At 50.6% G+C, this 15,687-nt stretch overlaps 1 protein-coding gene across 3 annotated transcripts in view; it reads right to left on the bottom strand.

Annotated features, from left to right (window-relative positions):
• Positions 1-15,687, bottom strand: part of KIAA0586 (KIAA0586 ortholog) — a 111,776-nt gene that overhangs the window by 33,477 nt on the left and 62,612 nt on the right. For all 3 annotated transcript variants that reach the window (XM_077323966.1, XM_077323965.1, XM_077323967.1), the window contains exons 30-31: positions 10,201-10,325; positions 8,294-8,381 (exon numbers count right to left, since the gene is read on the bottom strand). In XM_077323966.1, the coding sequence (XP_077180081.1) occupies positions 8,294-8,381; positions 10,201-10,325 (213 nt within the window). The remainder of the gene's footprint in view (positions 1-8,293; positions 8,382-10,200; positions 10,326-15,687) is intronic.

The raw sequence follows: 15,687 nt of genomic DNA on the forward strand, positions 1-15,687 counted from the left end.
GAGGCTTAGTGCCTCCAAATCTGAAGGCTCCCTCAGCCCCCATGGCTAGGAGCTACTGGTAGACTTCTCATCCATTAATCTATCCATTAATCCCTTTTCAAGCAGTTTATAAGGACAATTCCTCTCCAGATGAAAACCCCCATTAGGATTTGCCAGGACAACTGCAATTCATTAGGCCAATTACTAGCTAATGACGAGATGACAGCCCAGTATCTTGTAAAGCAAAGTGATGGATGTACGAGCAGCGGGAACGGATCTGGCTACCGCTCCCAAACCTAAAGGAGGAAAGAGGCTGTATTCAGAACTAAGGGAGAGCCTTCCTAGATAGGCTGTTCTCCAGACCACCTGTCGCCTCAGCCACAGGGGCAGGGCTAACTGGGTTTAGGTGGACTGCCAAATTCGTCTGCAGGGGAAGAGCAAACGTTGAGAGCACCAGCACCTTGAAAGCAATGCGATTTCCATGGAATGAACTTCTGAAAGGTAAAGATCCCTTTGTCTGATACAAGTAGGCAGGGAGCTTTGACTCTCCCTGGAAATCTCATAGAATCCTAGAGTTGGAAAGGACCTCCGGGGTCATCTAGTCCGACCTCTTGCAGAATGCAGGAGACTCACAACTGTCTGCCCCACCCACAGTGGCCTCAGTTCCACGCCCGGATGATGCCCTGGCCAGTCTGGCCTGGAAGAAATTCCCCTCCCTATTCCCAGGTGGCGATGGGTATTTCCCTGGGCATGCAAGAAAGGGCCAAACTGGTGGGATCATAGTTGACAAGTTAATATTGGCATAAGAAATGTGATAGGAAATGTTGTCGTACTGTTACAGCACTGTACTAGCCCTACGTTTTGTGTAACACGCCGAGCCACAAGGGAGGGCGGCCAACTAACTAACTAACTAACTAACTAACTAACTAACTAACTAACTAACTAACTAACTAACTAACTACCTACCTACCGAGAGAGAGAGAGAAGGAAGGAAGGAAGGAAGGAAGGAAGGAAGGAAGGAAGGAAGGAAGGAAGGAAGATACACTCTCCGGAATAGTGGAAGGAAGGAAGGAAGGAAGGAAGGAAGGAAGGAAGGAAGGAAGGAAGGAAGGAAGGAAGGAAGGAAGGAAGGAAGGAAGGAAGGAAGGAAGGAAGGAAGGAAGGAAGTGGCCAAACCATGACTCTCCAGATATCCATGGACTACAACTCCCATGAGTTCCCATGGGAATTGTAGTCCCTAGACCTCTGGCGCATGTCATCCACCTCACATCTCAGCAAGAAAGTTGGACTATAAATCCCCAGAGCAACCACGTGAATCCATATAAGCTACAGTCTCCCTGGGTCAGGATTTTCAGTTCACCGGAGATTATTTAGGCTGGTATTTACAGGAGCAAGAATAAAAACCCGGCATTTCTCAGAACAGCAGACTAGACCACAGGGACTTCTCTGGGCAGGTCATGAAGTAACTGCTAGCAAAACGCTGAGAATGGGCCAGACACAAAGACGGAAGGGGGGAAAAAACCCAGAAATGTCAACTCCCACGTTCGAGGTTACTAGCGGCCAGCAAGATCCTGGCCGGTCTGCTCTGCCTGAGTCGGGAGGCCTGCAAACTGCTGTCCGAAGCCCTTTTCTGCCTAATTGGCAGGTTTTGTTATTTTCTTTCCAGAAAGGATCGCCTGAGCTTGTGAAAATAAGAAGTTGGGGCATTATAATATTAGGGCACATCTGCAGATAACAGGAGGGAGATTAAAAGATATGCCAAAAGGCCAAGTAAATAGATGTAGTCGTCCAACCTTTCCGCAGGATTGAGGGAGTAGCAGAGGGGGCACGCTCCGCACTGTGTATCAGCTGGTACGTTTGGAAGGAGGGGCACCCGTAGGATAACGGAGCTTCGCAGCTCTGGCGGGTGGGGCTTTTTGTTAGGAGAAATGTCAGATCTTAAGCGGTGTTGGTGTATTCCTGGCTGTACTCTTCTTCGATCAAAAAGCAGAGCGATTCGGTCTAGATTGATCAGATTCCCCCACGAAACAGTTCGGAAATGCTTGCAACAAATCCAGTTGCCAATTTTGCCGCTACATACACCTGGACAACACGATTGCTGGACCTAACGTGAACTATACCATCCCACGCTCATTCACTTATTTTCTATATATGCCATTAAAACCCAGTAATGTCCTTCAGTTCTCTACGTAGGGTGGACAGGTCAAACCTTATGCCGAAGGATAAATGGACACAGACCTGACATCGATAATCACAAAACTGAGAAACCTGTGGAAGAACATTTCCACCTCCCAGAATATTCAGTGGAGGACCTCAAGGGATTTTATTGCAAAGGGATTTCAGACACAGACTAGAATGGGAGATTGCTAAATTACAAGTTATTACAATGAGCCCTGGAGAAGAGCCTAATGCTGGGAGCGATCGAGGGCAAAAGAAGAAGGGGACGACAGAGAATGAGGTGGCTGGATGGAGTCACTGAAGCAGTCGGTGCAAACTTAAATGGACTCCGGGGAATGGTAGAGGACAGGAAGGCCTGGAGGATCATTGTCCATGGGGTCGCGATGGGTCGGACACGACTTCGCACATAACAACAACAACAACAATGAGCCTCTTGTGGTGCAGAGTGGTAAGGCAGCAGACATGCAGTCTGAAAGCTCTGCCCATGAGACTGGGAGTTCAATCCAAGCAGCCGGCTCAAGGTTGACTCAGCCTTTCATCCTTCCGAGGTCAGTGAAATTAGTACCCAGCTTGCTGGGGGGTGAACGGTAATGACTGAGGAAAGCACTGGCAAACCACCCTGTATTGAGTCTGCCATGAAAATGCTAGAGGGTCAGACATGACCCAGTGCTTGCACAGGGGATACCTTTACCTTTTACAACAGTCAGGGCAATGGAACCTCCAGGGCTTAACAGAGACATTGGTTTCTTATCTCACTCCACATGCTAACGTCGTTCAGTTCTCACATCTCTTTGTAAACTCTTTGATTATGCTGCATGCCAATATGCTGCTACGCACAGGTGTTACCAATCACCTTCATCCGGTCTTAGCTATACTTCCTGCTCAGCTGCTGATTGTGCACCTTGACACTAATTAGCCCTTCCCGAAAACACTCTCCCCACCTACTATGGATATGTAGTTGTTGGTGACTTCTGTGGCCATGTATCTGAAGAAATGTGCATGCACATGAAAGCATCTTCCCCAAAATAAAAAATTGTTGATCTTGAAGGTGTTGCTGGACTCAAACTTTGTTCTGCCATGTTCTGACAGTTAGAGTGATTCCCCACTGGAACAGGCTTCCTGGGTGAGCACTCCTTCTCTGGAGGTTTCTAAGCAGAGGCTAGAATGGAATCTAGCAATGCTAAGTCTGTGACTTTAGTCAGATGAGCCAGCACTATCCACTGGTCTCACCAACTGCATTAATACAATCTTGGCTCTAACTGGCCCTCCCTGGCACCGTCCTCCTCATCCACTTGCCTATATGCTGTTTCAATGTACCTGAAGAAGTGTGCATGTGCAACAGAGCTTATAACGGAAATAAAACCGGACTCCAGCTTCGTTCTGCTGCTTCAGGCCGACGTGGCCGGACGGCATCTTAGCAATGCTGATTCTGCGAAGGGACTCAGATCACGAAAGGGAGGGTAGGGAGGGATGGGCCAGTGCTTGGGTCTCATGGCCCTTCTCCATTCGCTACATTCACTGGCAGTCTTCAAGCAAAGGTTGGATGCACAGTTTTCTTGGATGCTTTAGGATGCTTTGGGCTGATCCTGCATAGAGCAGGGGGTGGGACTAGATGGCCTAGAGAGCCAGTTTGGTGTAGTGGTTAGGAGTGCAGACTTCTAATCTGGCATGCCAGGTTCGATTCCACACTCCCCCACATGCAACCAGCTGGGTGACCTTGGGCTCGCCACAGCACTGATAAAACTGTTCTGACCGGGCAGTGATATCAGGACTCTCTCAGCCTCACCCACCCCACAGGGTATCTGTTGTGGGAAGAGGAATGGGAAGGAGACTGTAAGCCGCTTTGAGCCTCCTTCGGGTAGGGAAAAGCGGCATATAAGAACCAACTCTTCTTCTTCAGTAATCTCAGTGCTCTCTCAGCCTCACCCACCTCACAGGGTGTCTGTTGTGGGGAGAGGAAAGGGAAGGCGACTGTAAACCGCTTTGAGCCTCCTTCGGGTAGGGAAAAGCGGCATATAAGAACCAACTCTTCTTCTTCTTCTTCTGTATGGCCCCTTCCACCTCTATGATGCTATGATTCTAATTCAGCAGTGGAATAGGCTGCCTAAGGAGGTGGTGAGCTCCCCCTCACTGGCAGTCTTCAAGCAAAGGTTGGATACACACTTTTCTTGGATGCTTTAGGATGCTTAGGGCTGATCCTGCGTTGAGCAGGGGGTTGGACTAGATGGCCTGTGTGGCCCCTTCCAACTCTATGATTCTATGATTCTACATCGGCCGTAGTGAATAAATAAATAAATAAATAAAAATCAAGGGCTGCAGCGTTCTACCTGGCTGGATTAACCTACTTAAAATTCTTGTCCAACGAGAAAGATACGCTCAATTAATCTCACGGCAGCTTTCCGAAAGATGTGCAGGGGGAAGGGGCATTCCTTCTCCCTTTGTGAGATGGAAAGTGTTGCTCTCCAGTCTAACGTTGTTCTCCTACGTTTCCATCAATTAAAACCAAGAAAACAGATTCAGGTGGGTCACGGTGTTGGCCTGAAGCTCCACTACATCTCATTTTAGCTTGCAGCTTCGTAGGGTGAAGTTCCGTGGGGGTGGATGGCACGGGGGTAAACATCAGCAAAAGAGTTCACAGTGAGCCCGCTTGGTGTAGTGGTTAAAAGGGGCAGACTCTAATCTGGAGATTCAGGCTTGACTCCTCACTCCTCCTTTGCATGAGGTCTGCTGGTCTGGCTTGGGCCAGTCACAATTCCCCCAGCTCTCTCTTAGCCTCCACTACCTCACTAACTGTTGTCTGTTGTGGGGAGAGGAAAAGGAAGGTGACTGTAAGCCACTTCGAGACTCGTTCGGATAGAGAAAAGCGGCATCTAAGAATTAACTCTTCTTCTTCTTCAGTAATATCAGGGCTCTCTCAGCCTCACCTCCCTCACAGGGTGTCTGTTGTGGGGAGAAGAAAGGGAAGGCGAATGTACGCCTCTTTGAGCCTCCTTCGGGTAGAGAAAAGCGGCATATAAGAACCAACTCTTCTTCTTCTTCAGTAATATCAGGGCTCTCTCAGCCTCCCCTCCCTCACAGGGTGTCTGTTGTGGGGAGAGGAAAGGGAAGGCGACTGTAAGCCGCTTTGAGCCTCCTCCGGGTAGAGAAAAGCGGCATCTAAGAACCAACTCTTCTTCTTCTTCAGTAATCTCAGGGCTCTCTCAGCCTCACTCACCTCACAGGGTGTCTGTTGTGGGGAGAGGAAAGGGAAGGCGACTGTAAGCCGCTTTGAGCCTCCTCCGGGCAGAGAAAAGCGGCATCTAAGAACCAACTCTTCTTCTTCTTCAGTAATATCAGCTGGGTGACCTTGGGCTCGCACGGCACTGATAAAACTGTTCTGACCAGGCAGTGATATCAGGGCTCTCTCAGCCTCACCCACCTCACAGGGTGTCTGTTGTGGAGAGAGGAAAGGGAAGGCGATTGGAAGCCTCTTTGAGACTCCTTCGGGTAGAGAAATGTGGTGTATAAGAAGCAAGTCTTCTAAGCTAGAGAACTGGGTTTAACTTGCCACTCCTCCATATGCAGTCAGCTGGGTGACCTTGGGCCAGTCACAGCTTTCTCAGAGCTCTCTCAGCCCCACCCGCAGAACAAAGCGCCTGTTGTGGGGTGAAGACTTCAGGCTACTTTGAAAACCATAAGGCCTGCCAGGTGACCTTGGGTTAGTCACAGATCTCTCAGAGCCCTCTCAGCCTGTTCTAACTCCATTGTGGGGAGAGGAAGGAAAGGCGATTGTAAGCCGCTTCGAGACTCCTTTGGGTAGTAGAAAATGGAATACAAAAAAAGAAAAAAGTGCTCTTCTTCTTAATCTAGCTTTAAATAATATCAGTGTCCAGTAGCACCTTTAAGACCAACATAGATTTATTCAGGGCGTGAGCTTTCGAGTGGAAGCACTCTTCCTCAGACTATGATCTTCTTCCATGATAGGGAATATATAGCAAAAATCAATTCTGTTACATCAGTAGACTGTGTCCCAACCAAATACAGCCAATGATAATCCTTTAAATCTAGCTTTAAGTAAAGGTAAAGGTATCCCCTGTGCATGCACCGAGTCATGCCTGACCCTTGGGGTGACGCCCTCTAACGTTTTCTTGGCAGACTCAATACGGGGTGGTTTGCCAGTGCCTTCCCCAGTCATGACCGTTCACCCCCCAGCAAGCTGGGGACTCATTTCACCAACCTCGGAAGGATGGAAGGCTGAGTCAACCTTGAGCCGGCTGCTGGGATTGAACTTCCAGCTTCATGGGCAGAGCTTTCCGACTGCATGTCTGCTGCCTTACCACTCTGCGCCACAAGAGGCTCCTTTAAATAAGACAGTACCGAAACTTAAAACAAAATCTTATTATTTTCCAGGAGAGTTCTGTGTGTGTGTGTGTGTGGGGGGGGGGGGCAGTTAAAAAAAAATGGACAGGTAACTCCTGCATGGACAATATTTTTTCTTTCAAAACCTCCCTTTGATTACTCCCTTAGAAGAAAGACTGCTGCCACCTTGTGGCTGGGAAGAAGCAGCTCATCTTTAAGGTCGCTGCAGACGTCACAGGACAAGGGGCTCTGAATCTGCTTGTAAATATATGCTCAGCGGGGAGCCGCGGTCAGTTCCAGACACTTGAAAAGCTGTTTTAAGGAGACACGGACGGCTGAATGCAAAAGTAGAGTTATGAACTCAGGAGAAACAGCATTAAAAGGGAGAACTCAAAAGTCCTGCTGAAGTTGAAGAGGAGAAGGAGTCTCACGCTTGGGCAGATGGCGTTTCATATGGACGCTTATCATTCTGGAAAAATCCTTCCCGTGTCATACAGTGGACCTTCAGGTGGGTGGCTGTGGTGGTCTGAAGCGGCAGAACAAGGTATGAGTCCGGGGGCACCTTTAAGATCGACCCAGTTTCATTCAAGGTATGAGCTTTTGCATGCAAGCACCTTCGTCTGTCTAAAGCAGGGGTAGTCAAACTGCGGCCCTCCAGATGTCCATGGACCACAATTCCCAGGAGCCCCTGCCAGCAAACGCTGGCAGGGGCTCCTGGGAATTGTAGTCCATGGACATCTGGAGGGCCGCAGTTTGACTACCCCTGGTCTAAAGAATATTAAACAAATATCTGAAGAAATGTGTTTGCACACGAAAGCTCGTACCTTGAATAAAACTTGGTGGGTCTCAAAGGTGCTGCTGGACTCACACTTGCTCCTGATACATGGTTGAAATTCTGCAAATTCCCAGCTCTAAATTTTAACTCCGTCAGGCTCAAGGGGAAATTGCTGGGAGTTTCTCCCCCAGCTACCAGCATGCCCGAACCACTATTGCCAATAACCAAGGCTGGCCCCTGCACTGATATGAACTTCCCGCAACAAAACCAGGCATGGTCATCCTTTTGGATCCTGAAAAACCAGGGAGAACCGCCCCCCCTTGCCCTGGAGAAAAAGCTGATCCTAAAAACCCATCCAATCTATTGATTAACGCAGAAAATGGCAGACGTCGGATCCCAATGCATTCCCTTGTGGGGTGTCATGGGAGGCGACACACTCCCCTACATACCGTATATACCCAGTTTTGGCAGGTTAAGCTTGAACTACAAAGAAATCCGAAAGACTTAGGACTGTGTTTTCAGGGCACCAAACTCACTCAGAATCATAGAAACAGAGAGTTGGAAGGGACCTCCAGGGTGGCTCTCCAGCTGCCCATGGACTACAGTTCCCATGAGGCCCTGCCGGCACACAAAATCAGACCTGTCCATCCCCCCTCCGGGACAAGAGAGAACAACTCTGCTCCATCCTCTACAGGGCAGCCTGTTTTCCCTAAGACTGCCAATCTCCAGGGGTTGGCTGGAGACCTCCTGGGATTACACAACTGATGTCCAGGCGACACAGAGTGGTTCAGTTTGAGAAAACAGCTGCCTTTTAAGGGGATGTCTACAGCATCAGACCCCAGAAAAGTCCCTCCCCTCCCCAAGCTCTCCCCTCCACAAGCTTCATCCCCCCCCCCCAAAAAAAAACCCTCCAGGTATTTCTCAGCCCCAAAGCTGGCAACCCTCGTTTTACTACAAGAAACCATAGCTGTTCGACGTGCAGTGGGGATATGCGGAAAAAGAGAGAAAGGTAACAATACTGACCTGTCTGCCGTGTGGTATCGGATCGGGCCCTCACTTGGATTACTCTGGGTCGCCCTGGTCCTGCCCACCCAGCCGGATGGTGATTTTTCTGCAAGCCAGTTATGAAAAGGAATTAGAATTCAGACCTCCAATTCTTGAGCAAGCTACAAGGGCAAAGCTGGTACAGTGTACCCCGATCTGGTCGGGTGTCACAAACTACGCAGGGTTGGTACTTGGAGGGAAGGCCACCGAAGGCCACTCTGTGGAGGAAGATGGGGCTTTTTTGTATCCCACTTTTCACCACTCGAAGGAGTCTCAAACAGCTGACAATCACTTTCCCTTCCTCTTCCCACAACAGAAACCCTGTGGGGGAGGTGGGGCAGAGAGAGCTCTGACAGAACTGCTCTGCGAGAACAGCTCTTAAGAGGACTGTGACTGCTCCAAGGTCACCCAGCCGGCTGCATAAGGAATCAAAGCTGGCTCTCCAGATTTGGGACTGCCGCTCTTAACCACTCCACTGCATTCAGATGCACCTCCCCTCCCCTCTGCCCCCATCCCTTTCCAAAGCAGAAGAATGCCACAGATTGACACAACGTGCTGACATCACCCGGAAGTGACATCAACGTGTTGGGTGCGGCGATGCTCTGTTTTGGAGGCATGGTTAGAAACTAATTCTATGAGAGTTTTTGTCCAAAAGTCTGAGCATTGCCCCCCCCCCCCGATGCTGCTGGTGAGCCAAGGTCAATTCTGGATGTCAGCGCATTGCATTAATTTGTGGTGCTCTTCCCCCTGCCGGAATATACACCCCCACCCCACATTTGCAGCTACAAGGGATCCGGCAACCCTACATGCACCTCCGACCGGGTTATTTTTGCTTGCTCTGGGTTCAAGAAGAAGAGCTGGTTTTTATACCCCGCTTTTCACTGCCCAAAAGAGTCTCAAAGCAGCTTACCTTCGCCTTCCCTTCCTTTCCCCGTAACAGACACCCTGTGAGGGAGGTGAGGCTGAGAGAGCTCTGAGAGAGCTGCTTGCTTAGGGCTGTGACTAGCCACAAAACCACCCAGCTGGGGAGAAGCAGGGAATCAAACCCGGCCCGGCAAATTAGAAGCTGCCACTCTGATCCACTATGCCATACCGGCCCTTTCAACTTGCAAGGACACTGAGGCTCGGAACCCACTCGGGTAAACCAGACGTACCGATACAGGGCGACAGAACAAGTGATAAAACACCAAAAGATCAATGCTTCTGTTTTCGTGGAGCTTTAGTCCTGGAGGATCTCCCACATTACATTCTCACTAGAGCCAAATTTCTAGCTGGCCTACTAAGTGGGCTAAATGATAAATCCGACCAGGAAAAACTTGTGTTTTTCTTAGCAGATACTAATTCATTTGTTTCTAACGAAATGTCATTATTTGCCCTTGCAGCAAAGAAAATAAGGGCCAGAGTGGTTCTGCAGAGAGCAAGTACCTAGAGGAGCTACAGGATAGGTGGACATATTTTTATGATGTTAAGTGATGGTTGTCTGAGATTGCACCTTCTTTTTATTACTGGTTTGAAATGCTTTAAATCCTTTTGTATTTCCCTTTTGGTTTGTAATGGCCTATGGCTACATGCAATACAATCTGACTCGATACAAGTAAGTTAAATGTAAACCGCCCTGAGCCTCCAGAGAGGGCGGTATATAAATAAATATAAATAAATAAATAAACAAAGGGATAACTTGCTACCGTGATGTGCATGAAAGCAGTTGAGACGAGCCACTCATCTTTGCCGTTCCTCCCCCAAAAGATGAAAGGGCAAATCCCCAGCCTAGAAAAATACTACAGGACCCCTAGAATTCCAAGAACAATATGCATGCAAATGATTATGCACTCGGGTAAACCAGACGTGCCGATACAGGGGCGGCAGAACAAGTGCGTATACATTACCCGGGATGCCTCGCCCGGCTGAGACATCGGCCTGCTGTCTGCCTGCGCGGCGGAAGAGGCAGGGTGCTCGAGTTCAGCCACGCTCATCGGCCCGCGGGTGACGTCGGTGTCTCCGAGAGGCTCGCCTGAAAGATCATGGAGGGAGGCTTAAATCTCTTAATTTTATCCTTTAAAAAATATTCTCCTTTTGGAAGGAAGAAATCCCCAGTGGGAGTTTTGATGAGGATCGGAACGGACAAAATGAGGCCTCCCCATTGGGTGCAGCTAAGCCCGTGATGCCGGCAACACCTCCAGGGCAGTGAAGAATAACCAGGTTTCTCCAAATAGGGGTAAAAATAGGATTCTTTCACCAGGGCCTGGAGTGAGTTAGGAATTCTGGTAAAGAGGAAAACCCGGTAAGTCTTCAGCTGTTGGTTAGAATCATAGAATCACAGAGTTGGCAGGGACCTCCTGGGTCATCTAGTCCAACCCCCTGCACTGTGCAGGACACTCACAACCCTCTCGCTCATCCACTGTCACCTGCCACCCCCTTGAGCCTTCACAGAATCAGCCTCTCCGTCAGATGGCTCTCCAGCCTCTGTTTAAAAATCTCCAAAGATGGAGAACCCACCACCTCCCGAGGAAGCCTGTTCCACTGAGGAACCACTCTAACTGTCAGGAACTTCTTCCGGATGTTGAGACGGAATTTAGAATCATAGAATCATAGAGTTGGAAGGGAGCCTCCTGGGTTATCTAGTCCAACCCCCTGCACTATGCAGGACACTCCCAACCCTCTCGCTCATCCACTGTCACCTGTTACCGACCTTGAGCCTTCACAGAATCAGCCTCTCCATCAGATTAGTGATGGGTAAATGAAAACGGAGGGCAATGAAAACCAGAGAGCGGAGGGAGGGGGTGGGGGAGGGATACCATCCTGCTGCTAAGAGATCAGCCCCACTGCACAACTTCCAGGAGGGATCGCAGTCGTTCTGGAAACCCAACTGATCCCCACGTGATACAGATCAGCTCTCCCTGGAGAAGAGGGCAGCTCCAGAGGGTGGGTCCAGGGGCATCACATCCCTGCTGAGCTCCACCCATCCAGGCCTGTCCTCATATACCCAGGAAATACCCATCCATGAGCTAGCAATGCCAGCTCTATCAAGAAGGGGAAAAAACTTAACTCAAAAGGAGAAGCTGGTTTCTATATCCTGCTTTTCACTATGCAAAGCATCTGACAATTGCCTTCCCTTTCCTCTCCTCACAACTGAGACCCTGTGAGGTAGGTTAGGCTGAGAGAGCCCAGATAGGACTGCTCTTTGAGAACAGCACTATCAGGACTATGACTAGCCCAGGTCACCCAGAAGAATGTTTCTTATATGAACGTCAAGAAGAGGCTTGCTGGATCAGACCTGGGATCCATCCAGACCAGCATCCTGTCTCACACAGGGGCCAGCCAGTTACTCTGGAGGGCCAACAACAGGGCAGGGAGGCCGAGGCCTTCCTAAGAGCATCAGGAGAGCCCTGCTGGGTCAGACCAGGGGTCCATCCAGTCCAGCCTCCTCTCTCACACAGGGGCCAGCCAGTTCCTCTGGAGGGCCAGCAACAGGGCAGAGAGGCCGAGGCCTTCCTAAGGACATCAGGAGAGCCCTGCTGGGTCAGACCAGGGGTCCCTCCAGTCCAGCCTCCTGTCTCACACAGGGGCCAGCCAGTTCCTCTGGAGGGCCAGCAACAGGGCAGAGAGGCCGAGGCCTTCCTAAGAGCATCAGGAGAGCCCTGCTGGGTCAGACCAGGGGTCCATCCAGTCCAGCCTCCTCTCTCACACAGGGGCCAGCCAGTTCCTCTGGAGGGCCAGCCACAGGGCAGAGAGGCCGAGGCCTTCCTAAGGACATCAGGAGAGCCCTGCTGGGTCAGACCAGGGGTCCCTCCAGTCCAGCCTCCTGTCTCACACAGGGGCCAGCCAGTTCCTCTGGAGGGCCAGCCACAGGGCAGAGAGGCCGAGGCCTTCCTAAGAGCATCAGGAGAGCCCTGCTGGGTCAGACCAGGGGTCCCTCCAGTCCAGCCTCCTGTCTCACACAGGGGCCAGCCAGTTCCTCTGGAGGGCCAGCAACAGGGCAGAGAGGCCGAGGCCTTCCTAAGAGCATCAGGAGAGCCCTGCTGGGTCAGACCAGGGGTCCCTCCAGTCCAGCCTCCTGTCTCACACAGGGGCCAGCCAGTTCCTCTGGATAGCCAACAACGGGGCATAGAGGGTGAGGCCAACCAGTTCCTCTGTAGGTCCACCAACACAGCAGAGAGGCAGGGAAGGTACTCCGACCCCCTCATCATCTTGGTCACCCTTCTCAGTACTTTCTCCCGCCCTGCAATGTCCTCTTCGAGATCCAGTGACCAGAACTGCACCCACTATTCAAATTGCTCTTTGGTTCCCAACTGGCACATCAAGATTCTGATCGGAGGCCTCTAAACACAAATCTTGCTTTTTGTGCAAACAAACAGAAAGCCAGCACACAGCAACCAGAGACAGAGTAATGGGCCACAAAACCCACAGCAGCCTGGCAGCCTTTGGGGAGAGGAATGGCTCCAGAACCACAGTTGTTGAAACTGCTGCATTTTGGGTTAATATTTTTTTTAAATACAGAATTGACCTACACCGGAAATGTTGACAGGGCTAGAATTAGCCGCAGAAGAGTCAGGAAGATGGCACCACCTCATGAAGTCTGTCCTATTTATGATGTATAAATAAAAACCAGCCAAGAAGGGGAAGGGCTGCCATAGATGCCTGGTGGTAGAACCTCTGCTTGGCATGCGGAAGGTCCCAGGTTCAATCCCCGGCATCTCCAGTCAAAAGATCTGGCAGTGGGTGTTGTGAATGGGAAGGAAAGGGAAGGCGACTGTAAGCCGCTTTGAGCCTCCTTCGGGTAGAGAAAAGCAGCATATAAGAACCAACTCTTCTTCTTCTTCAGTAATATCAGGGCTCTCTCAGCCTCCCCTCCCTCACAGGGTGTCTGTTGTGGAGAGAGGAAAGGGAAGGCGACTGTAAGCCGCTTTGAGCCTCCTTCGGGTAGGGAAAAGCGGCATATAAGAACCAACTTCTTCTTCTTCTCCCCACAACAGACACCCTGCGAGGGAGGTGAGGCTGAGAGAGCTCTCACAGAACTGCTCTGTGAGAACAGCACTATCTGTGGCTGCAAACATACGTGCGCACACGCAGCTGGGTCGCGCATGGGCTTTTGCACCATGCGCAGCCACAAACGCCACGGGCAGAACTCCTGCACATGCGCGACCTGCCCACGCATGTGCGGGATTGCCCTCCCCGCCACTGCCGGTCCGCAGCCTGAAGAAGGTTGCGGACCACTGGTTTAAACTTCAAGTACAACGATATAGGCTAGATATCAGGAAAAAAATTTTCCCAGTCAGAATAGTTCAGCAGTGGAATAGGCTGCCTAAGGAGGTGGTGAGCTCCCCCTCACTGGCAGTCTTCAAGCAAAGGTTGGATACACACTTTTCTTGGATGCTTTAGGATGCTTAGGGCTGATCCTGCACTGAGCAGGGGGGTTGGACTAGATGGCCTTTATGGCCCTTTCCAACTCTATGATTCTATGATTCTATACCCCTGCTGTAAAAGGCTATTTAATCGTTAAGCTTCTGGATTCGGATGCCGGCAGCGAGACTGAAATACAATACAGCGGTTAAGGTTTAACTGTTGACGGATTGATGGATTCATAACCTCCTAGGCTGCGGCATGCATTAGATATGTATTTCAAGGAAAGGCCTTGAAATGTGGCGTCCGTTCAGAAGGGAATTATCCAGTGTTTCAGTTTTTCCTGGAAGCATCAGCTCTACTGTGTGGCCTTTGATTGCTTTGAAACAAGAGCTCCTCATTTCTCCTTTAAAAGGACAGGGCACATACACGGTAGACGCCTTCCTTGTCAAAGCTCTCGATAAAAGAGCCAAACCTGAGAACCGGCTTAAATAAAAGCCAGACTATTGGTCCCCCAAGAGGGGAGGAGTTGTGGCACAGTGGCAGAGCCTCTGCTTGGCATGCAGAAGGTTGCAGGTTCAATCCCTGGCATCTCCAGTTCAAAGGACCAGGCAGGAGGGGATGGAAAGATGAATATGGATAGACCAATGAGCTGACTTGGGATAAGCAGCTTCCTGCATTCAAACTGATTAGAGAGGGGCCATGGCTCAGTGGTAGAACATCTGCAGAACGTCCTTGGTTCAATCCCTGCTATCTCCAGTTAGAAGGACCAGGCAGGAGGGGATGGGAAAGACTGACCAGGATAGACTAATGATCTGACTTCGTATAAGCAGCTTCCTGTGCACATATTTATTAGGGAGGGGCCGTGGCTCAGTGGAAGAGCCTCTGCTTGGCATGCAGGAGGTTCCCAGTTCAGTTCCTGGCAATTAAAAAGATCAAGGAGGAGGTGATGCAGAAGATCTCGGCGTAGAGACCTGCTGCTGGTGTGCGCAGACAATACTGACTGGGATGGTCCAATGACTCACTTGGAGTAGGGCTGCTTCACGTGTTCACTGAACTAAACTAGTCAGGGCTCTTCCCCAGGCACGGCTTCTCTAGATCACTGAATGGAGACAGAAATCCCTGTGTGCAGAACTGATCTCGCATGAAGAAGAGAAGTCATGCTGGAAAAGGCCAATGCCCTCAGGAGGTCCACCAGTAGGACCAGAACCCCAAAAGCCCTCTCACGGTTGCCCCCCAAGAAGCAAGAAGACAGAGCATCACTGCCCCAGACATAAGAACATGTGAGAAGCCATGTTGAGTCAGGCCCATCAATCTCAGTGTCACACACTGGCCAAAACCCAGGGGCCGTCAGGAGGTCAACCAGTGGGCCAGAACTCCAGAAGTCCTTCCCAAGGCCCCCCAAGCACCGAAAAGACAGAGCATCACTGACCCCGACACAAGAGAAGCCATATTGGATTAGGCCAATGGCTCATCCAATCTAACACTCTTAGTTGAATGGTGGCCGATACCCAGATACCATCAGGAGATCCACCAGTGGGGCCAAAACTCTGGAAGTCCTTTCACGGTTGCCCCCAAGCCCCCCAAAGACAGAACATCTTAAGAACAGACGAACATTTTGAAAAGTCATTTGGGATGAGGGCAATGGGACACCTAGTCCAACCCTCTGTGTCCCTCCCACTGTTACCCCCCAGAACCAAGAAGACAGAGCATCCCTGCCCCAGACAGAGTGTTCCATTTAGACCAGTGGTAGTCAACCTGTGGTCCTCCAGAGGTCCATGGACTACAATTCCCATGAGCCCCTGCCAGCAATGCTGGCAGGGGCTCAAGGGAATTGTAGTCCATGGACCTCTGGAGGACCACAGGTTGACTACCCCTGATCTAGACCATGTGACCAGTTGCCACGGATGGCCCTCTCCTCCAGATGTTTACCCAGTCCCCTCTTGAAGCTCTCTGTGCTTGTAGCTGCCCCTGTTTCCTGAGACAGGAGATCAGATCACCTGGAGGGGAAGGGCTGCTTTGGAAGGAGGCCT

This window comes from Paroedura picta, chromosome 2 (genome assembly GCF_049243985.1).
Source record: "Paroedura picta isolate Pp20150507F chromosome 2, Ppicta_v3.0, whole genome shotgun sequence".
In the NCBI taxonomy this organism is placed as follows: Eukaryota; Metazoa; Chordata; class Lepidosauria; order Squamata; family Gekkonidae; genus Paroedura; species Paroedura picta.